General features: G+C 41.4%; 1 protein-coding gene across 1 annotated transcript in view; it reads left to right on the top strand.

Annotated features, from left to right (window-relative positions):
• Positions 1 to 25179, top strand: part of LOC126416724 (digestive cysteine proteinase 1) — a 74830-nt gene that overhangs the window by 27647 nt on the left and 22004 nt on the right. Inside the window, exons 8-9 of the mRNA XM_050084538.1 lie at positions 9745 to 9845; positions 19798 to 19929. Coding sequence (XP_049940495.1) covers positions 9745 to 9845; positions 19798 to 19929 — 233 coding nt within the window. The remainder of the gene's footprint in view (positions 1 to 9744; positions 9846 to 19797; positions 19930 to 25179) is intronic.

The following is a 25179-nucleotide window of genomic DNA, read 5'->3' as shown; positions in this document are numbered from 1 at the left end:
TTCTTCAAGCTTAACTGCTATGTTTGCTGCCATAAACAAGCCTCGGATGTGGTTGTTTCTTGTTCTTCTCTTTTAGAGTCATTCCTACAGACGTACGTAGCATTCTTGTGTCTGTAACCTGGAGCTTCCATTCATCTGATCTGTGCATGGCCCAACATTATGAACCCTAAATTAGAGCTATCACTCACTTCTATGTATTTCCTTTGACTTGAACAGGCAGTTTTGCATTGTAGATCACACTTGTTAGTGACCTCCACTTCTGATTTGAATAAACAAGACTGCTGTGCCTGTTGGAATTCTTTATTGGAGAACACGAACAGTTTCACAGATTAAATTTGCATCTCCAGGTGTATCCAGCCCCCACCATTTCAGTCAAGGTATCTGGTTGCGTAATATTTGCAACACTGTGCATGCACGGCTCTCTGTGTAGACCTTGCTACAGGTAGTGGTTGGTCGGTGCCGCCAACAGGAACGCTTCCTCGCCAGGTTGTCTATAATGGAGGTAAAGTGTGACACTTTTGACAACTGTTTCTCTTTTAATGTTTCAAATGCGATGTTTTTGTTAAGTATTGTCATTATTTTTTCTTTATAAATTATTTTAATAGCTACTACGTCCTTACTTTGACTTTTTTACTGGGTTCTTTCTTAGGTTTGGGTTGATCTTAGCCTCCAATACATTTTATCATAGACACTTGCACGTTCATGAGTCGGACATAATAAATACCTGGATATAAATGTTGGGAATGGCTTTATTCGATTTAAATAGGACCTTTTATCTTTTGACCATAAGGATCTTTTATTTGTCTGGTTCTTGGCATGACTAAATTTCTGATAAGTTTTTTTTTTCCCCATTGTATACAGTGAAGCACCTGAAGATGCAAATTTATTTGTGAACCAGTCATGTTCTCCAATAAGGAATTCTAACATCCACAGCAGTCTTGTTATTCAAATCGTGTAATATTTTGTCTGTGATTGCCCTACACTTAAAATAGTGTGTACCTCCATTCCAACCACTCAGTTTTTATATAGTTTTCATTGCTTTCTTCAGTGGAAACTGTGGATGTTATTACGATCTGGGGTGCTTGAACTGATGGATTGGTGTGATAAGAGCCTTATCTAGATGTGGTTGCAGTTTCAAACTGGTGGCTATTCCTCCGAAATCACATTACATGTTCTCCAGTTCGATGCTACTTACTCTTAAGTCCTCTGTGTCAAGTATTGTAGTATTTCAGTTCCTTGAGTGCTGCTGCCACTTCTTGGGCGGTTGGGGGGGTTTGTGTGTTCATGGTTGGTTCTTATTGGTTTGTTTGTGTTGATTTTGGGAAGTCTTCTGGTTTCATGAGAGTTCAAAAGTTTGTTTGTTTTTGCCATGATTTTGGTAGCTTCATTGGGATTTATGCTAATTCTTCTTCTCCTGTTCAGCATTAATGTAGGTGGTTGTATTTTTATATTTATCTTTATTGTTGTATTGTAATTCTGTATAACAGGATCCTATAATTTGTGTGCATCTCTCAATTACTATATACAGATATCCACATGTCTCAATGTGTGAAGTACATTGTTATGACTGAAATCTAAATCTGGACATTATACGTTGGTTTCTGAAAAGCCATTGTTCCTTGTACTATGGACACAGTTCTGTTGCATTCTGTGGCTGTATTGTGGTTAGCAATTACAAGCTGTGTGTGTCAGATGTATCACAATAAGTGAAGCTAATCTGTAAAAGGAAATAATATTTTATTTTAACCGATAAAAACGCTGTGGATTTCCGTACACACAGTTCACAGCTGAAAATTATGCCCTCTACTCAGTTTTGAAAATCTTATGCCCTCTAATCAGGTTTAGTTGTCCAGAATGAGATCTTCACTCTGCAGCGGAGTGTGCGCTGACATGAAACTTCCTGCCAGATTAAAAATGTGTGCCGGACAGAGACTCAAACTCGGGACCTTTGCCTTTCGCGGGCAAGTGCTCCACCGACTGAGCTACGCAAGCATGACTCACGCCCCGTCCTCACACCCCTACTTCTGCCAGTACCTAGTCTCCTACCTTCCAAACTTAACAGAAGCTCTCCTGCGAACCTTGCAGAACTAGCAATCCTTTCTGCCAGGAAGTTTCAGATTTAGTTGTGTTTACAGTAGGTTTAAGGAGTCAAACATCATCGATCTTCATACCTGTCATAATTTCATCCAGGCTTGTTGAAATGTTTGTTTTTGTTGCTCTTTTTGTGATCTTTACTATGAAGACTGTTTTTTTTTACAGCACTGCATACTGGTCTGTTAAGTGCAAGTCTCTTTATCTCTGAATAAGTACTTCAACCAACATCCACATGATCTTGTTTGTTGTAGTCAGGTCTTAGAGCCACTTTGCAATTATTAACCTCCTAACTGAACTGACAAGTCCTTAATGCCTCAGGATCTGTCCTTTCAACCTCTCTTCTTTTAGTCTAGTTGTTCCATGAAATTCTTTTCTCTCCAGTTTAATGCAGTACCGGTTTATTAGTTATTTGAGCTACTCATCTAACCTTAAACATTGTTCTGTAACATTTCATTTTAAAAGCTTGTATTTTGTCTAATCTATACTTTGATCACAGACATTTCACTTCCAGATAATGCTACACTCAGCATTTTTCCCACCAGGAGAGACTTTCAAGCACTTCAGTGAAATACTAATGAAATACAAATCTCACTTACAGAAACAGTTTCCTTGTTAACCACCAGTCTGCAATTTATATCCTCCTTGTTTCTGCCATTGACAGCTACTATACTGGTTTCGGTCTGCATTTGACTACCCTCAGACCCTTGTACCGTGATGGTAGGCAGTGGCGATGAATGGTGTGTGTGTTGTGACTCCACAAGTGTCAAATGCTCATTCATGGAGGTCACAACAATTCCTCCATTCACTACCACTGCTTAACATCTTGGTGTGAGGGTCTGAGGATGGGCAAATATTAACAAAAACCTGTTACCATTGAGATAAATGTTTTCGCAATCAAGATTGTTTATGATTCATTTTTAAAGTACTTTTATGAAGACCGCTATTTCTCCAGGAGAAATTTTCTCAAAAATAAATGATATATCATCTACTGCTTTACATTTGCATATCATCTACTGCTTTTCATGGGCTATTTCCTAACCTAATTCTGTCACCATTGCCTGATTTAATTTGATTACACTCCTTTACCATTGTTTCACTTTTGTTGATGTTCATCTTATTACCTTTTTTCGAGGCTCTGTCCATTCGGTTCAACTCATCTTCTAAGTCCTTTATTGTCTGAAAAAATTGCAATGTCATCGGCAAAGCTCAAAGTTTCTTCTCTGTGAACTTTAATTCTCTCCTTTATTGCATAGTCAAGGTACAGATCGAACAACATGGGGCACAGACTGCAACCCTGCCTTTCACCTTTCTCAACTGCTGCTTCCTTTTCATGCCTTCAGGCTCATAACTGCAGTCTCATTTCTGTGCAAGTTGTAGATAGCCACTTGCTATCTGTATTTTATCCCTTATAACTTCTGGGATTCAAAGATATATTGCAGGCAGCGTTTTCAAAAGATTTTTGTAAATTTACAAATGCTATAAATTTTGGTTTGCTTTTTCCTACTTGTCTTTTAAGATCCTATCTTCTAAGATAAGCATTGTGGCGGTATTACTTTTACAATCGTACATTTCTTCAAAACCCAAACTGATGTTCATCTGGGTAGGCTTTTACTTCATTCCATCCTTATGTTGATAATTCTTATTAATACATTTTGTTACCAAGACTTAGTAAACTGATAGTTAAGTCAGGTTACCTTCAATTCAGAAAGTGGGTGCTCTCAGCGATTGTTATGTGGTTTATAAATTATAGAGTGCAGCAACCAGTCATCCTTTTTTAGATTTTATTACACAAATACAGATTTCGGCTAGTGGCTAGCCATTCTCAATTCACTGTTTTCTATTCTCGATGCATGTAAGTCCCTGTTCAGGCATCAGTCACATTTCTTTGAATATAGTTAAGTAATATTCACACCTGTCTGCACCTGGTGGTCCCCCCCCCCCCTCCCCCCCCCCCTCCCCGCCTGCAATGGCTGATTCTTCACAAGGATCTTAATAGTACAGGTGGAGTGTCATTTTCTGTAGGTAGGTAGGTAGTTTCAGTTTTGATCTTTTAAATACTTTGTCAAATCTTCTTACAGTGTCACGTCTCCTATCTCACTTTCATTCCCTCTTCCCTTACCACAATACTGCCATTGAGTTTTTTGCCATTATAAAGCCTTCCTACGTATTCCTTCCACCTTTGATCCTCCCCTTCATTTCTTAGCAGTGGCTTGCTGTCTGAGCTGTTGATGTTCACACAGGTGCTTATCTTTTCTCCAAAGCTCTCTTAAGCGCACTCTAGGTTTCTTATAGTTATGCGTCCTTTTACAGCTTTGCAATTATTCCCAACCATTCCTGCTTTGTAAGCTTTCACATTTTTGCCACCCTCATTTTTTAGACATCTATGTCACTTTTGTTTAACTAATTTGCTTGGTTTTCATATTTTGTTCTTTCTTCAATGAAATTTAGGTTCATGTATGTTATCCAAGGATCTTAAATGGGCCTTATCTTTCCTCCTATATGATACTCTGCTACCTTCACTATTTCTCAGATCTACCCATCCATCTTCTATTGTATTTCATTTGCTAATTTCATCACTGCCCACTGCTCCCTGTAAAACTTCAAATAACCTTCTGTGGAAAGGAAAGTTGCCACTCGCCATATAGCAGAGATGCTGAATTGCAGATAGGCATGACAAGAAGACTTTCACAAATAAAGCTTTTGGCCAGTAAGGCCTTCATCAAAAATAGACCACACACACACACACACACACACACACACACACACACACACACACACACACAGTCGCAGGCAACTGAAGCCACACTGCAAGCAGCAGCACCAGTGTGTGGTGGGAGTGGTGACTGGGTGGGCGTACGGAGGAGGCTGGTGCGAGGAGTGGGAGGGATAGTAGGTTGGGGTGGCGGACAGTGACTTGCTGCTGGGGAGTGTGCAGGGATGAGGTGAAGAGAGGGTACTGCAGCTATGTGCAGTCTGGACGTTAGATGCAGGGCAGGGGAGAGGTGGGGAGGGGAGGGTTAGTGGAAAAGAAGAGACATAAAAAGACTGGGTACGATGGTGGAATGAAAGCTGTGTAGTTCAGGGTTGGGAACAGAGAAGGGGCTGGATGGGAGAGGACAATGATTAATGAAGGTCGAGACCAGGAGGCTTATGGGAATTTAGGATATATTGCAGGGAAAGTTCCACCTGCTCAATTCAGAAAAACTAGTGTTTGGTGGAGGATCCATATGGCACAGGCTGTGAAACAGTCATTGAAATGAAGTATGTCATGTTTGACAGTGTTCTCAGCAACAGGGTGGTCCAGTTGTTTCTTGGCCACAGTTTGTTGATGCCCATTCATGTGGACAGACAGCTTGTTGGTTGTCATGCCTACATAGAATGCAGCACAGTGCTCGCACCTTAGCTTGTAGATCACAAGACTGGTTTCACAGGTAGCCCTGAGTTTGATGGGATAAGTGACGTTTGTGACCGGACTGGAGTAGGTGGTGGTGGTGGTGGTGGTGGTGGTGGTGGGACAGGTCTTGCATCTAGGTCTGTTACAGGGATATGAGGCATGAGGTAAGGGGTTGGGAGCAGGGGTTGTGTAGGGATGGACAAATATATTGTGTAGGTTTATTGGACGGCAGGATACCACTGTGGGAGGGATGGGAAGGACAGTGGGCAGGATGTTCCTCATTTCAGGGCACAAGAGGTGATCAGAACCCTGGCGGAGAATGTAATTCAGTTGCTCCAGTCCTGGATTGTGCTAAGTTACGAGGGGAATGTTCCTGTGTGGCCAGACTGTGGTACTTTGAGAGGCACCCCCACCCAGTCGTCACTCCCCATCATGCACTAGTGCTGCTGCTCACAGTGTAGTTGCAGTTCTCTGAGACTGCAGATGTGTGTGCAAGTTGCGTTTGAGTGTGTGAGTGTGTGTGTGTGTGTGTGTGTGTGTGTGTGTGTGTGTGTATGCATGCATATGTATGTATGTATGTATGTCTACTACTGACAAAGGCCTTAATGGCCGAAAGCTACAATTGTGTGAATGTTTTTGTTGTGCCTATCGCGACTCAGCATCTCTGCTATATAATGAGTAGTAACTTTCCTTCTCTGGTATTGCAACTTAGGTCATAAATTGGGACAGTGCCAACCATGCCACAGTGTTTAGATGTGACGCTACTACGTGTTTATTTTGGTTGCTGAATGTTTAAATCTTCCTACTTGTTTTAATTGCCCATTGTACTTTAGTTATTGTTAGTGCTATACTCTGTTCATCATAAGAATAAACCTGATGTAAACATTACACCACGTATTATTCTGCGTTCGCTGGAATCTCATTGGATTTCATTTCATGTGGAGCGGAAACCAATCTGTGTCGAGTATGATCATAAGGATATGTCTTATGCTGTGTTAGACACACATAAATGAGGGATAATGTGAGACATATGTGTCCAGAAGGAAAGCATAAAATGCTCTCATTCCCACCTAATGTAGTATTCTAATTACAAACAAGAGTGATGAAAATTCCTAACTTAAACACAGGATAATTCCTTTGAACGAGCTTCGTGTGTTGCAAAAGCATGATGCAGGGATTTCACTGTACTGGTTAATACTGAAGCCACTGAAGATATTAATTACAGTCAATCGTCTGGTAATCTCTTAGCTCCTTCCTTTTCCGAATCCAGGAAATACATTTCATTTCTAGAATTGCCATGTGCTACGGTGATTGAGAGTCGATCAACAACAGAATCCACAAAGCTACTAAGGTGGCCACATTTGCTCCTCTTCTTTTATGACATACCATTCTATATCCCACCAACGTTCGGCAGTGACATGCAAAAAAGCTGTGTTGTTAGTGCAGTACGTCTGGCAGCTTAACAGTCTACCTTGCCTCCAGATCAGTTCTTTTGAGTTCATATTGTAATGGTACAGTGGCACATTTAAAAAAAAAAAAAACAGCATTTGTATGGTGGTCTCGATATTGCGAAACTGATTGTTTTTCATGTGTCCACCTAATTTATCACTCTGGTTGATGTGAGACTACATCTGTGCTATAAAACAATGGACGTAGTACAAATAAAGAGTATTTTGTTTTTCATTTTTGTCCTAAAAAGTTAAATTGTTATGTTATTGTAATTTAAGTGATCTTTGTTAACAATCTTTCATAAAATATCGATAATTAAGAATTTATATTTGAAATGAAAACAGGAGTTTTGCATGCAATATGTAATTAGAAACAAGAAGATGTGCATTATTCATAAAAAACGATGATGAATTTTACAATTATGAGATGTAGGTATTTCAAAGTGAAGGAAAAAAAGGTGACCAAGGCGATCCATGAACTGCACTTAGTTATCACTGTACCACACTACTGATTCCGCTATACATTCAGTCTATATTAGCACCTCAACTGTCGAATACAGTCCCTTGGAAATTTCAAAGCAGTTTGTTCCCGTAAATGTATGAAAAACATTAAGAGCAACCTATTTCTCGGCACCTTTTGACCATGTTCCACACGTGTGCTTCACCACAGATCAGGAAGCAGCCTCAAACACTTTCATACTGCATATTAATAGCGCGACAATCGGAGAACAACAGTACAGAGACTGTGACTGTACATGATTTTTGAACTAAAAGCTACGTAGCTAAAGCATGATTAAGAAAAACTTTGATGGCTGTTAATACATCAGAATATCTTAAAGTTTCATTTAACGTAACTTAGTAATAATACATCTAATATGTAAGTAGGACCTACTTCAAAGAGCACAACAGCACCAGTTCATGTGTGCTATGGCTTCTGACCAATCCATCGTGTTTGTGTTTGCTTACACCAGGTTTATTCTTATGATGAACAGGGTATACAGTCACTTCATGGTCACTGATACTAGTTTCAACATTAGATCTACTCACAAGAGCTGATGTATATAGATGTCTATTTCTTATCTAATCTCGAAATTTTTGCCCATCTGGCCGATAAAGAATTTTTGACAATCATTACAGTCAATTTTGTACAAGCCTGGGTGTGTGCAAAGGTGGTCTTGTTTTTCTGGAGTGAATTTTTGTTCTTAGGCTGTGTGCAGTGTTTTATGCAAAACTTACTGTAGTTTACTTTAGCAGTATGTTGAGTTTGTTGATATATTTCCTATATATATATGTGATTTGTATGTTAGTTCCTGTTTTGTTGGTACCTCTCTTGTCAGTTTTATGTCACTGTGAATCTTAATTTGTATCTGTTTGTTTTGTTAGCCTTAGATTTGGTCGACTTTGTTGGGATTGAAGTTGTTATGTTGTACTGTGCATTAAAGGATCCCCAATTCCTTCTTATTTGCAGATTGTTGTAATGGTAGATCAGTCAGTCTATAATTATATGAAAGTATACATGTTTGTATGTTTTAGGATTACAGGAATTTGCATTAATGATGCATGTTTTCTATAGACTTCAGATTGATGTGTGTCATGAGTTTTTGTTGTTGTTAGGACCACAAAGTTGATTGTTTTATTGTTATCCGTTTTCACTGTAAATTTCATGTCCGTATGAAGTTCATTAAATGTTTTATGTATTTGTTGAATGTCTGTGTTGGAACAATCTGTCATGTACAGAATGGTAATATATTACAGTTTTCTTTGGAAGTATGTTTGTGGGGCAAAAAATTTTTTGTTCTAATGTGTTTAAACAACATATCAGCTGTGGTGCCAGCTATGCTACGCCACATGTTGAATCCACCTTTTGTGTGTATAATGCATTATTAAACTCGGAGTAATTCTGGCTTATTACTAGCTTTAGCTGCTCAATGTTCTCCTGCATTCATGTGTTGTCATTTTCTATATTGTGGAAGTTGTGTTATATGGTATGAATTCTTTTATTGGAATATTGGTGTAGAGAAGTTTCCATTTTTTAAAAATTATTATGTCTTTTATGTTGTGTATTAATGTTCTTGAGTTTTATATTGTGAATAGTTTCTGATGTATAGTATTTTGTGAGCAGATGTTCAGCTTTCTACTAATATTAGGATTTGTTCTTTGTGGCTTTTTGGTAGTCCATATAATTTAGGTGTCCTTGGGTTCATTACTAAGTATTTTATATTTCGCAATCAATGGGAATTTTATTCCAGCTTTTCACTACATTTTTGGTCTGTGTGGTACATTTGTTGGTAGGATTTCTTACAACACATCGATAATGCTCCAGGCCCAGAGGAGTTTAAAGTGTGGAATGTATTTTTCTGCAGCACTCTGCATTTGAAAACACAAAAAAATTATGACACACAGACAAGAAGTGATACAATCAACAAAAAAATATTTAAATTATAGTAAAATGTTAGGATCTAGATTTTAAAAGTGAATGTATCTGACATTTAATCCCATTTACACACAAAGGAAATGCCAGAAGTTGGCTTAAGCTGCAAAAAGCATTAATTTTTTTTAGATGGTTTTTGTCAGTTTCTGTTTTAGTGTGCCAGAACATTGTAGCAAAAAAAAAAAAAAGTCATGGAGCATAGCGCACGTCTTCTGCATAAGGAGGCTAACAGTGCATATGGTCTTTGATGAAAGTAACTTTTCAAAACATCGTAACTTTGCTGCCTGTATATATATTTGTGGCTACAGTACTTTCAAATAAATTGCTGAAGTATGCATGCTATCTATAACTGCATATTATTCAACATATTATTACAGATCAGTCTGTCTGTGGTTCTTGCTGGAGCTTTGGCACAACAGGTGCAATTGAAGGAGCATTCTTTGTTACCCATGGGTATCAAGTTCGCCTGTCACAACAGGTATGTCAAATTTCATCATGCATATATATATATATCACACACACACACACACACACACACACACACACATTCATTTACTCATTATGTGTTCTTAGTTGTTCTAATTTTATTTTCAGAAAAGTGTATTATTGTATAAATATTTATGCTCTTTGCTTTATTTTGTGGTATTGTTGTTTACCGTTTTTTTATTCCTGCTAGGTTATTGTTATTTCTCATGTGCTCTTTTAAAAGAAGAAAACTGTTACCTTTTGTATATCTGACTCTCTTCTGTCCTTTATTCGATTCGTCTCGGTCTTTATTGCCTCTCACATTCCCTTCTGAAAGGTGAAACAGCATTTCATCCAATACCCTTTTCATAGTTTTCTATTTCATTACTGATTTAGCATTAGTCATTACTAGCAATCCCTTCTCCACCAGGAACTGCCTAACCAAAAGTAATAGTCTCTGAATGTTGCATGTGAGAGACGAAGAGGCTTTCACTTGCTGGAATATGTCTCCATTGAAATCCAAGTATGTGTCTCAGTAACATTATGTAGTTACTGAATCTCAGATACTACATAAGTGAGAGAGCATAAGAAAACTATTTAATGCATTACTTACGGCTATAAATTGTGCTGAAAGTTAATATGACAAACTAATTATCTTTGCTTTAGCTTTTGCAGAAGCTGTGTTTTAAGACCCCTATTTCTTTTGTGGTTACTCAACTTTATCCGTAATTAAAAGATGCAGATAATGACAATTAACTGAAACTTTATTATTTCATTTGCAAGGGGTAAAAGATATACAGAAGCCTCATCGCGTGGTGTCAGAGAATCGTCAAATAGAAAAACAACAAAAAATAAATTTAAATCCAACAGTAAACATGTGCATGGAGAAATGAATCACATGTGCAACACAATGCTCCTAGTGGCCAGGTGTGGAACTACTCGATAGCGATTCACTTGGTATGCACACATAAACTGCACTGTCACTGCATAACAGTGCACTTCATATGAATACATGGAGGTTGACACGTAGGGCATTACATAATCTCCCTAGCAGAAGTGGAGTGTCAGTTTCGAACTCTGTGGCTGTTGCGGGCCATCCACGCTGGAGGAAGTACTGCGTCAGTCGGTGGATGCTGCACTGTAGAGGCGACAGATGCATCATGGAGTCCCGATGGGAGGCTAGTTGTCATCTACGCTGGGCCACTGGCAATGGCGTCTCGTGGAATACATATGCTAGCTTTACTCGGTTCAGTGAGGCAATTGTAGTGTTGCCATTCACCAGAATGTTTACTGTTTGTTCCTATTCCTGGCGTACCTTTTAGAGGCCAGAATATGGGGCTTGAAGTGGACATTTAACGCCATCTGCTTGGAACATCACGTGAGTACAATGCTCGAGGTCTTTGTGCATAAAAGAGTGCAGTGAAGCATGTTGCGAAGCCTGTGGTGGCCAGATTTTGGAGGCATGCTGTCTTTAATGCTGTGAAAAATCTAGTTGGTCTTGTACAGTTGTCTTGATTGTTCCTGTGCTGACAAAATCACCAGGCAGACGTGATGTTTCACTGCAAATTATTTCTGCTGCTGATGCGATGATGTGTGACTTGAAAGTTGTCTGTAAGCCGAGTAATACCAAGAGGAGTCCCAATTTCAAAGATTCGTCACAGCACATTAACACTTGCTGCATGCTTGGTTCCTGTCGTTCCCTCTGGAACATAGGGCCGTGACGAAATTCCTCCACCTGGTACGATTTCTAGCAAGTGTCTTCACTTCACTCCAGGTTTTCCCATCCACTGCAGCTTCTCTCTCAATCATCCTTTTCCACGTCAATCCAAAGCCATCCTTTCAATAGCTCCATCTGGTTTCCTCACACTGCAGCTTCTCTCTCAATCATCCTTTTCCACGTCAATCCAAAGCCATCCTTTCAATAGCTCCATCTGGTTTCCTCAGTGTATGTCCAATCCAGTTCCATTTTCTTTCTTTGATTTGTATATTGATTGGTTGCTCATTTGTCTCCCTCCAAAGATCTTCATTTGTCATTATATCTCACCATTTCACATTTAAAATATGCCGGAGACAGTGGTTGATAAAAACTTGGAGCTGGTTGTTGATGTGGTTAGTCACCTTCCAAGTTTCGCTACCATACAACAGAACAGCTTTCACATTGCTATTGAAAAGCTGGAGTTTGATCTTCTTTGAGATGTTCCTATTTCTCCATACAGGGTACCGTTGTACAAATGCACATACGCTTTGCGGATTCTACTATGGATGTCGTCCTCAGCACCTCCTGTAGTCGTGACTATACTTCAGAGATAGAGGAAAGATTGGACCTGTTCTACGTCCTCTCCATTAAAGGCCAGCCTATTTGTGATGGTCGAATTTAGCCACATTTCTTTAGTTTTGCAAACATTTATCTTGAGGCCTGTAACTTCCGCCTCTCTCTGTAACCTGGCCAGTTTCTCTTCAATGTCTCATTGTGCCATTAAGCAAATGTCTGCGAAATCTAGATCTTTGAGCGTATCCCACATCCCCCACTGTATGCCTCTCTCCTGTCCCCCCATCACTCTCTTCATCACATTGTCCAACACCAAAAGAAATAGTGTTGGCGAAAGAATACACCCTTGTCGTACTCCCGAATTAACTTGGAAAGGGTCTGTTAGTTCTCCATTATGTAGTACTTGGCATTCATAGTCTTCATACGTTTCCTTGATGATGTTAATAATCTTTGTTGGGATGCCATATTTTGCAAGAGTATCCCACATGACTCTTCGATTGACAGAGTCGAAAGCCTTTTCAAAGTCAATGGAGGTAAGGTAGAGAGTGTGTTGCCACTCTGCACTTTGTTCCAGGATAATTCTGAGAGTATTGATGAGGTCTACACAGCTTCGATGTTTTCTAAAACCCACCTGCTCTCTCCTCAGTTGTGTTTCCACAGAATCCTTAATGCAATTTAAAATGATCCACAAAAGTATCTTACTCGGTACTGACAATAGGGTAATGCCCTGCCAGTTGTTGCAGTTAGTAACATCTCGTTTGTTGGGTATTTTCATGATAATACCTCGTTTCCAATCTGTTGGCAGTTTCTCCTCTCTCCATATCTTCTCTAAGAGTATGTGCAATATCTTGACAGTGGTGTCCAAGTCTGTTTTCAGGATCTTGGATGTTATATTATCTGGTCCTGGTGCCTTCCCATTCTTGATCTGCTTCAGTGCTATCCGAATTTCTGCTTTCGTGGGTGCATTTACACCAATGCTGGGACTAGGATCATTGTATTCCGTTTCTTTCCGTTTGTTCTTGTTCTTCTACTTCCCCACCAAGGTCTCTATTTAGAACTTCTTTAACGTGTTCCTTCCACGTACGTGATTGTTCTTCATGTGTAGTTAGTATCTCCCCTTTCTTATTCCTTACTGGTCGGTTCCTCTGGAAGCTTTTTCATTGAGAGCATCTTAGTGATATCATATAGTTCTTTCACATCCCCCCTGCGCGCTGCCTGTTATGCTGTATCAGCTTGTTCATTTATCCATCTTCTGTGGTCTCTTCTCACACTCCTCTTCACTTCCTTATCTGCTGCTATATAGTCTTGTGCCTGTGCTTTTTGTTGCCTGGTCCTGCTCTGATTTACTCTTCCCTTGGCCTCCTTTCTATGGGTGACTTTCCTCCAGGTGTGTTCGGACGTCCAATCTCTCTGCAGGCGATTTTTAAAGCCAAGTTGTCTCTCACTCACTTTCACAAAAGTATTTTTAACTTCTGTCCACATTTCCTCCATGTCCTTATCCTCAGCCATCTCCAGTTCCAGCGCCTGGAATCTATTCTGGAGTTCCAGCTGGAACCCCTCAGCTATCTGTGGGTCTTTCAGTTTACGTACATCGAATCATCTATTTCTTGGCTCGAGTTTCTTTCTGGAAGCCACAATCTTCATTCGGAAACTGGCAGTAATAAGATGGTGGTCGCTGCTTGCGTCTGCTCCTCTTCTATTCCACACATCTTCCAGGCTTCTCCTGAACTCCCTGGATACTGCGATGTGGTCAATTTGATTTTTTGTAATATGATCTGGGGATACATGACATCTCTGATGAGGAAACAAGGTCCCTCCTATTACAAGGTCATGGCTCGTGCAGAAGTCACTAAATCTTTCCCCATTATCATTCATTTCACCCAAGCCATGTACCCCCATTATCTGTTCCAAACCCGCATTGTTATCTCCCACCTTGGCATTTATGTCTCCCATAACAATGAGGATATATTTCTTGCTCACTTTCCTTACAGTCTATCGTAGCATGTAATAGAACTCCTTCTTCTCAGTCTCTGATGTCTCTCTGGGAGCACAGCATTGGATAAGCGTCATGTTTTGGACCTTCATATTAAATCTGGCAGTCATGATCCTAATAGACACAGGTCTCCATTCTAAGAGGCTCTTCTTTGCTGCCTTGGTCAACAACAGCCCAACTCCATCCTCTTCACATCCTGAATATAAAAACGTAATTCCATCTGATGTCTGCATTTCACCAAATTGTGGCCACCTCACTTCACTCAATCCCAGGATATCAGGCTTACAGTTATTCATTTCCCCTGTCACTTGTTTCAGCTTGCTACTCTCCCTCAAGGTTCATATATTCCAAAAGCCAATTTTCGTTTTCCTTTTCATGCCAAAGGTCGTTACCAGTTTATCCATCTGGTTTTGTATTCTCGTCTCGGTTTCAGTAATCAGGTTTTTTAAGAAGGGCGGGTGATTGGCCCACCGCTTCCAATTGCCTTGGTGGGGCTGCCACCTTATCGCCCAGGCACTGACGATTTGCCAGATGTTTGGCAAATGGGCTTGGCATTTCCTCCGCACCCCTATACTAGCGTCGGTTATGTGAGGGGAAATGGGAAGGAAAAGAAAAAGGTTGGGCTAGGGATGGGAAAAGGATAGGAGACAGGTTTTCGACAGGTCGTTGAGGGACACATTGGTCTGGCTCCTCCCCTTCGGCTTGTCCAGCATGTGTGACCCTGCTGGTAGGTACGCTACCACCAGCATAGCCCTCCGGATCCAGAGCACACGAACCTCCTCACCCACACGGACAGTGCTACATTAAGGCGGTGTCCCCTGAGGAGGCACATTAATGCTGCCTTCAGACAGTGGTGCCTGCGCTTGATCATCCCATTGCTAGCCAAGTGGTAGCTCGTGGTCTTGTGATGGTTGTATCCACTAAACTTGGTCAGCTGGGCGAACAAGTCTGACTCAAACTGGTGCCTGCGGTCAGTAGCGATATGCAGCGGGCACCCATATCTCACCAACTTTATTGTTGCGAAAGACGAAGTTAATGCCTCGGCTGTGATATTGGCTGCCGGTACTGCTTTAGGCCAGCAGGTATTACGATCAATGAAGGACAACAAAAATACCTCTGTCCATCAGATGGGAGAAGTGGGCCAACAAAGTCCAAATGCACGTGAGCAAAACGTGTGGTGGTATCTGGAAAATGGCCAGTTGGAGCATTTACCTGTCAAGAAATTGTGCATCACTGGCACTTGAGACAAGATGTAACTCACTCGGCTTCACTGGCGCTTGAGACAGAATCTGGCCCACTTGTGGCAGTCTTATCTTCCTGCTCGGCCACACATAGTGCTGAGACACCAGATGGAAGGTAGGTTGCACACCTGGATGGCAAAACTCGTAAATCATGTTGAAAGCTTTCCTCCTGAAAGGTGGTGGTAGTAAAGGGTGAGGTTGACCTCCTGAGACATCACAACACTGATGTGTATCTTCTCCTGATGCACCCAAGAGCTGCAACTTCAGTTCTGATGCTGGGTCGTTGACATATATATGAGCTTATTGTCTTCCTGTTGCACTTGGGCAAGTGTGAAAAAAATCTGTTGGACTTGAGACACTGCTGACCCGAGACAGACAGTCTGCAATGACATTGTTAACTGTTAGATATGCATCTAATGAACTAAACCACAAATTCTAGATGATTAAATTGTCTAAGTGAGCTGTTGACACTGTTGTGTCTGAATGCAAATGTGAAGGGCTTGTGTTCCATACAGATAGTAAAAACTCCCACTTCAACTTGCAGACGAAAATATCTGACTGCCTGGTACACAGCCAGGAGCTCACGGTCATCTGTACTGTATTTCCTTTGTGAAGGAGACAGTTTGTGTGAGTAATATGCCAATGGCTGCCAGGCTTCATCCATCCGCTGCTGGAGTGCTGCCTCAATGGCTGTATGGCTTGTATCCACAACAGCAGCTAGTGGTGCATCAACCTTTGGGTGCACTAAACGCTCTGTGTCAGGCATGCTCTTCTTTGCAGCCTTGAAAGCGGAGCACATATCTTCCCATGCACAAGAAATTTTCCATTAACATAATCACCCAACAATGCTGCCATCAAAGGTTCTTGTAGATCTGTGGTATTGAGAAGGTATCGCCTGTAAAAATTAAGCACACCCAAGAAATGTCGCAATTTCTTGACTACGGCTGGTCTGGGTCTAAGGCTGGTCTGGGTAGCTGTAGTATTGCTTCTACCTTCTGTCAGAGGAAGGGAGCCTGCAGCTGAGATCTTATGACCAAGAAACTTCACTTCTGGCTGCCCAAAATCACACTTGACTGTGTTCAGTACAACTCCGTATTGTTCTAGTTGTCCAAAAATTTAAAACAGGTGCTGACGATGTCATTCCAGATTGGCAGAGAACGCCAGGTATGCAAAGCAGAATGGCAGGCCTACGGAATCTATAAATCTCTGCCCAGTTTGAGCTGCATTGCATAAACCAAAAGGCATGATTATGGTAGTCTTTGGTATGTCTTCTACAGCTACAGGTATCTGGGTGTAAGCTTTTGCGTGGTCCAAGACGGTGATGATAGTGGCACCACGTAGTGCGTCACTGAAGTCCCTTAACAGCAGTACAGAATATCTGCCAGGAACTGTTTGAGAATTAAGTGTGCGACAGTCACTGCATGGGCACTAGGTACCACCTTTCTTTGGCACCAAGTGCAGTGCTGAGGACCATGGGCTTTTAGATGGCCATATTGTACCATCCCATAACATCAGATCAAATTCAGCCTTTGCAATTGCTAAATAGCATGTCTAGACCTGCGTGCCAAAGGGGGTCCATCATGGTGCACTGTATTATGTGGTATGCATCTTAGGGCACTGAGCGGCCTGCTCTGTAGTCACTCAGCCATGCAGTGTACTCACCACATGAAGCCTGTATCAACTTGGCACTGTAGACTGCTGTGCTGCAATGGAAGCCAGTGACAGTGAGGCTGGTGATGCTGTCTGCCTACCAGGAATTCATGACATCGGGTAGTAGCCAGTAGTGTGCCAGGTCTGCTCTGATGATGGCCTCTGTGATGTTCGCGATGGTGAAATCTTGCAGTCCAAGGTTGCCACCAACCACTGAATGCTGTACATTGCAGTTGGAGTTGTTTGCAGTGGTCAGATGGAAAGCAGCTGACAGCAGGTAGCAATACACTGACATTCGAGGCAAGATGCTTACATCTGGCCCAGTAACTGTTAAGAATTTCATGCTTGATCCTCTATCAGTGAAAACCAGTCTCTTAGAGCATGTCTGGCAATCGGTTGCCTACTGCCGACTACCGGCATGGTGATGAGCACCTCTTTGCCTGATCACCGAACCGGTGTTGATAGCAACACATCTATGTATCATTCGATTGAGTCGTAGTGTGGGTAGCAGATTTACTCCTCGAATGTCATTGGTAATGTCCTCTACTGTTTACGGAATTGTTGCGTGATGACAATGTGCCAGCTTGGACACACAATATTTCAACTTTTGCTACAAGTGTGTCACTGTCTGCTCACACTACCATTGATGTGGTTGTTACACAGTTATCTGACACCACAGCTGTATTGACCTGAGCGGTTGCAAATGCGTCTAGAATGCAGTCAGCTAGCTTCGCTATGGCATCCAGCAGCATGTCCATCTGTGAGGTGACAGTTGCCTTGCTCTGTGATCTGTGGTGGCATGTGCCTACTCCATGATGTGCATAAAAAGTTATCTGGTACTGTGCCTGTGTCAACTGCTGCACAGATGATGCAGGTGCTGTGATGGATTGCTATCGCTTATTTCGTACTGTGTTAGCACTTGCCTTATGCAATCTTCCTGGGAAGTAGCCACACATCATATCAATTCTGTCTTGAGTGTAGTGTATGAGTCCGGATTGGGTAGTGCGGTAATGATGTTCTGTACCTTGGCTGCAAATCTGTGGTCCAGTTGACTTAGGATGAGGGCAGACTTAGTCACGTCAGCTGTTACTCCTGTGCAGCACACACTTGCCTCTGCTTGCACGAACCAAAGGACAGGATTGTCAGGCCAGAATGGTGGTAAGCAACTGCTAATCTTGAAATGGGGCAGTGTTTGACCATTGCACGATTCACAGAGACTCTGACGCAGTACTGTTCCTCTCAGTCACCCATGTAGTTACTCAGTTTTATCCATAATCCAAAGATGCAGATAATGGTAACTAACAGGAAAATTTTATTTTTTATTTTTCACAGTGATAACAAACAGAGAAATTCCGTAGCACAATGTCAGAGATTAGTCGAGTAGAACAACAGAGCATAAATTTAAATCTGAGAGTAAATGTGAGCACGAAGAGCCAGGCTTGGAACTACTCAACAGTGATTCAGTTGGTATGCACGCGCAACACCCTAGCACCACTGCACAACACTGCACTTCGCGTGAACCTGTGAAGGTTGACGTGTAGGGAGCTACACTTTCATTTTATGTATAGAATAATTTCAGATTTGCTGCTAACTAATAACAATAATAATAATAATAATAATAATAATAATAACTGCTGTGCAGCAAAGAACTTAATCCAATTACAATAATAATAGTAATAATAATAATAATAATAATAATAATAACATCGGCTACACCACTGCAATTTCATAACCACTTCTACAACCCTTTAGATCACATAACATCAACAGATACGAAGAAAGTAAATTGGAAAAAGAAAGCACTTCATGGCAAGCACCCGTATCATCTAACACAGCCACACATCGATCAAGACGCATCCAACACATGGCTAAGAAAAGGCAATATATACAGTGAGACAGAAGGATTCATGATTGCAATACAGGATCAAACAATAAACACCAGGTATTACAGCAAGCATATTATTAAAGATCCCAATACCACAACGGATAAATGCAGACTTTGTAAACAACAAATAGAAACAGTAGATCACATCACAAGCGGATGTAAAATACTAGCAAATACAGAATACCCCAGAAGACATGACAATGTCGCAAAAATAATACATCAACAGCTTGCCTTACAACATAAACTTTTAAAACAACACGTTCCTACATACAAGTATACACCACAAAATGTACTGGAGAATGATGAATACAAATTATACTGGAACAGAACCATTATAACAGATAAAACGACGCCACATAACAAACCTGACATCATACCCACCAATAAAAAGAAGAAATTAACACAACTAATCGAAATATCCATACCCAATACAACAAATATACAAAAGAAAACAGGAGAAAAAATTGAAAAATACATCCAACTGACTGAGAAAGTAAAGGACATGTGGCATCAGGATAAAGTCGACATTATACCGATTCTACTATCAACTACAGGAGTCATACCACACAATATCCACCAGTACATCAACACAATACAGCTACATCCAAACTTATATATACAACTACAGAAATCTGTAATTATTGGTACTTGTTCAATTACCCGAAAGTTCCTAAATGCAATGTAACATATACCGTATGGTTAAAAGGAAGTCACACTTGATCAAGATCCGCGTCACTTTCCATTTTTAACCAGACTTAACGTCTGAAAAAGGAATAATAATAAAACTGCTGCGTCCAAATGCATAAAAAGTTTCTTGTGTAAACTGCTCTTTTTACTGTTTCTTGGTTTGCTCTTGACAGGGAATCATAGTATTGTAAAGAGGTGACGAGCAAGGTTTGGCTTCTAAATAACAATACTATGTTTCAGGCACTGATTGACTGTAGCTGGGGTTATGGCAACAATGGCTGTGATGGTGGTGAAGATTTCCGCTCCTACCAATGGATGATGAAACACGGTGGACTGCCTACAGAAGATGAATATGGGCCATATCTAGGCCAGGTAAACATTACCAGTCTTTCACTAAAAGATTTTTGTATTAATTGCGAATGTTTTCAGACTTTTTCCTCATTGTCTATGCAGTTTGAAATAGCATAAAACAGTTCTTGCATTATAGTAAAAGACACGTTTTATTGTGCTTTTGAAATATACAGCAGCTGTCTGAGCACAAGGAAAAGCATCGCTACACCTGTGTGTAGCATATCTGATGGATAAGAATGGTTCCCCACTCTCCTCCTCCCCCCCCCCCTCCCCCCACTTTTGTCTTTTAACCTAACATCCATCTGTGGAATGTGGAGATTTAACAGAAGTGAAATGAGGTTTAGATCCCACATTACACTGTAGGTCTCCTTTATCCTAGTTGGATAACTGACGAGGGGCATGCAAGTTGCCAAAGTGACATCCACTTTATTGCAATTGTTTCAGGACAGTGTGGTTTCAGTTGCCTGAGACTGCAGTCTTGGGTGTGAGTTGCGTTACAGTGTGTGTGTGTGGGGGGGGTTATTGTTAATGAAGGCCTTAATGGCCAAAAACTGTAATTGTGAGAGTCTTTTTGTTGTGCCTATCTGTGACTCAGCATCTCTGCTATTGGTGAGTAGCAACTTTCCTTTTCATAACATTATTTCAGAACAGTTACATAGTGAAAAAACATGCAAATCCAAAATCTGTGGTTCTATATTTATTATGCAAAAAGTAAAATGTTTTCTGAAAAACAACTACAGCATGGGATGCATCTTCGCTTCATTTGCGTAAAATATCATTTTGCCAGCAGCGCAGCAGATGAGTCAACTTTCAGCTTCCTGCTTTCCTTGAATCAAACATGGATGTGAATACGATTCTTTGTATGATAGGGCAAAAAAGTCTGCCACAAATGGTCTACAACAAAGAACTGCATCCATGAGTCTTAACAATGAATTGGTTGGTACTAAGCTTTACTGGAGGGGTGCTGTCATCATCAAGTGTTTTCTTTTTTGTTTTATTTTCTTTGTGGCCTGCAAACATGGTCCTCTCAGGCAGTCTCAGATACATGATATGCTACAAATTAAAATATATATCCAGTCACATGCTTGCACCAATGATCCACATGGAATATTTACATAGGTAGTAAACAGATTAATTACATCATGATCTGCTCCCATAATTGCCATAAGAAGTCACTCCAAAAACCAATGAAATATGGAGCAGATAACATTCACGAGTCCTGAGAACTTCCACCTGCATTGCCTACACTGTTTAAGTTATATGAAAGTGATGATGTTGAAACAATGGAAAATCCAGGATGGAATGTAACAATATTAGAGAAGGAAATTTGCTACTCACCATACAGTAGAGATGATGAGTTGCGGTAGGCACAACAAAAAGTATCTCACAATTATAGCTTTTGGCCATTAAGGCCTTTGTCAACTATACACACACACACACACACACACACACACACACACACACACACACACACACACAAAAAACCCAACTTGCACACGCATCTGCAGTCTCAGGCAACTGAAACCACACTGCGAGCATTGGCACCAGTGCATGATGGGAGTGGCAACTAGGTGGGGGTAAGGAGGAGGCGGGGAGGGGGAGGGATAGTATGGTGGGGGTGGCAGGCAGTGAAGTGCTGCAGTTCAGATGGAGGGCAGGAGAGAAAAGTGGGGAGGGGACGGGGGGTGCAAGTTGCGGAAAGGAGAGAAATTAAATTAAAATACTGGGTGTGTCGGTGAAATGACGGCTGTGTAGTGCTGGAATGGAAACGGAGAGGCTGAAAATGGGTTAAGAACAATGACTAACAAAGGTTGATGCCAGTAGGGTTATGGGAATGTAGGATGAATTGCAGGGAAAGTTCCCACCTGCACAATTGAGAAAAGCTGGTGTTGGTGAGAAGGATACATATGGCACAGGATGTGAAGCAGTCATTGAAATGAGGGAGATCATGTGTAGCAGTGTGTTCAGCAACAGGGTGGTCCACTTGTTTCTTGGCCACAGTTTGTTGGTGGCCATTCATGCGGACAGATAGCTTGTTGATTGGCATGCCTACATAGAATGCAGTACAGTGGTTGCAGCTTAGCTTGTAAATCACATGGCTGGTTTCACAGGTAGACCTGCCTTTGATGGGATAGGTGATGTTAGTGACCAGACTGGAGTAGGTGGTGATAGGAGGATGTATGGGACAGGTCTTCCATCTAGGTCTATTACAGGGATATGAGCCATGAGGTAAGGGGTTGGGAGCAGGGGTTGTGTAGGGATGGACAAATATATTGTGTAGGTTTATTGGACGGCAGGATACCACTGTGGGAGGGATGGGAAGGACAGTGGGCAGGATGTTCCTCATTTCAGGGCACAACGAGAGGTAATCAAAACCCTGGTGGAGAATGCAATTCAGTTGCTCCAGTCCTGGATTGTACTGAGTTAGGGGGGTAATGCTCCTCTGTGGCCAGACTGTGGGACTTTGTGAGGTGGTGGGAGACTGGAAAGATAAGGCACGGCAGGTGAGGGGTTTAGGATTCTGGATTTTTAGGAATCCTTCCGTGGTCGTCGCATCTGCAGTGACGAGCAGTCCCTCTCGGAATATACCAAGGGTTTCACTGAAGCCTTCACTGACGGTAATTATCCTCCCAACCTTGTACAAAAACAAATCTGCTGTGCCTTATCTTTCCAGTCTCCCACCACCTCCCAAAGTCCCACAGTCTGGCCAAAGAGCAGCATTCCCCTAACTCAGTACAGTCCAGGACTGGAGCAACTGAATTACATTCTCCACCAGGGTTTTGATTATCTCTCGTTGTGATCTGAAATGAGAGATATCCTGCCCACTACCCTTCCCATCCCTCCTGCAATGGTATTCCGCCGGTACCGAACCTACTCGTTATAATTGTCCATTGTTACACAACCCCTGCTCCCAATCCCTTACCTCATGGCTCATACCCCTGTAATAGACCTAGATGAAAGACCTGTCCCATACATCCTCCTGCCACCACCTACTCCAGTCTGGTCACTAACATCACCTATCCCATCAAAGGCAGGTCTACCTGTGAAACCAGCCATGTGATTTACAAGCTAAGCTGTGACCACTGTGCTGCATTCTATGTAGGCATGCCAACCAACAAGCTGACTGTCTGCATGAATGGCCACCGATATACTATGCCCAAGAAACAAGTGGACCACCCTATTACTGAACGCGTTTCCAAACATCATATCCCTAATTTCCATGACTGCTTCACAGTCTGTGCCATATGGATCCTTCCCACCAACACCATCTTTTGTGAATTGCACAGATGGGAACTTTCCCTGCAGTACATCCGACGTTCCCATAACCCTCCTGGCCTCAACCTTTGTTAGTCACTGTCCTCACCAATCCAGCCCCCTCCGTTTTCCCATTCCAGCACTACATAGCTGTCATTTCACTACCACACCTAATCTTTTAATTTAATTTCTATTTATTTCTCTCCTCCTCAATTTCTCTCCTGCCCTCCGCCTAAACTGCAGCACTTCACTGTCTGCCACCCCACCATACTATCCCTCCCCCTCCCCCTTCCCCGCCCCAGCCTCCTCCTTACCACCACCCAGTTGCCACTCCCATCATGCACTGGTGCTGCTGCTCACAGTGTGGTTTCAGTTGCCCGAGACTGCAGACGTGTGTGTGTGTGTGTGTGTGTGTGTGTGTGTGTGTGTGTGTGTGTGTGTGTGTGTTGTTGAGAAAGGCCTTAATGGCCGAAAGCTATAATTGTGTGAATCTTTTTATTGTGCCTATCGTGACCCTGATGATATTAAGCTACCCAGTGTTCTCTGAATCTTGTGCATAACTTTATGCCAGACAAATTGTTCAGCCATATATAGTTTGCGCTACCTGTGAGATGTTGGGACATGTCACCGGCTGATGACGTAAACATAGCTGCACACTGATTTTTGGAACTGAAGGCTACAATTAACAGTGTGCTAGTACAAAGTTGGTAACTTTAAATTACAAAAATGAAGATTAGGAATACTAATATATAAAATTCAAATCTAGTCAAAATAATATGTGGTCACCATTGTAGGTAAGGTAGCTAGACATTCACTAGAAATAGGTGTAATGATGCCCGTCTACTGGTTACTGGTGTCACAAGTGTGTGCTAAACGGTTTGTGTGAAACATCTGTTCAACGGACATCACTCTCAAACAGGAATGAGTCTACATAAAAATGAACTCCCCTCTCCCAAGAAAGGGGGGGGGGGGGGAGGGAGGGAGAGAGAGAGAGAGAGAGAGAGAGAGAGAGACCACATCCAGGGGGAAGACACATCGTAACAAACCAGAACGTACCTTGAAAAGGGCTGTGTTATGGAAATCGCTTTGTTCATTTAACGATTTATGTGCATTTCTTTTATTTTTTTCCCCAAGCACTAAATGTACTCAGACAGCATCCTTTTTATGCCTACTGACAGATATCAAGGTGTCGGTATATGTATAACGCTATGATTAGTTTCTCCTTATTAACTGTATACTGGCTGTCAGTGACATAGCCTCATTGTGGGTTGATACTCAAGACTAATTGACAGAGACTATTGAGAAGTTGACTGTGTTTCAGTATTGGATAAACTGTATAGATGACTAAGGAAAAGAAGAAAAGACAGCATTGATCTTTCTTTCATTAAGAATAAAACAGTAGTAGTCTTTCGTACTGAGATTCAACTTCAACACAACATTTGGCATAAACAAAAATAAATACTCCATCTTGTGAGCATAAGATAAAATTTGGTGCCTGGTGAAAATTTTAAGTTGGTCAGGCAGGCAGCTCTTTTGTGTCCACTCTGAAGAACACTGTAACATCGATAGTAATAAAACTGCTTTTGGTTCAAGTAGCACACATCAGAAATCATGCTCTTAAAGGATGCCATTCTGATACTCTTAAAGAGCTGGAAATGTTTACTAAAGTATAAAAAACAAAAAACAGAAATGCCCAAAGTGATTTCCATAGCAAAGCCTTTTTCGAAGTATTTCTGCCACCGCACATAGTAATACTTAACTGTTTTACACTGGATGTTTCGAATACACTTACAACTGCTGGTGATCAGTTTATTCTCGTGGATCACATCTGTAGAAGGCATCATTTAACCTGCTTGTAGTGCTTGTGTATATTAACTACACCAGTCGTTACGTAATTTATTTACTGTCATATTCAGAAGGGCAATTTTATATTGTGAATATTTTTTCTTATGTTTTAATTTTAAGAGGTACCAACTTCATACTGTTACATTGTTAACTGTTGCTTTCAGTTCCAGC

Source organism: Schistocerca serialis, chromosome 8 (genome assembly GCF_023864345.2).
Source record: "Schistocerca serialis cubense isolate TAMUIC-IGC-003099 chromosome 8, iqSchSeri2.2, whole genome shotgun sequence".
Lineage (NCBI taxonomy): Eukaryota > Metazoa > Arthropoda > Insecta > Orthoptera > Acrididae > Schistocerca > Schistocerca serialis.
Note: the sequence above shows the minus strand (reverse complement) of the source record. Positions and strands in the feature narration are given on the sequence as shown.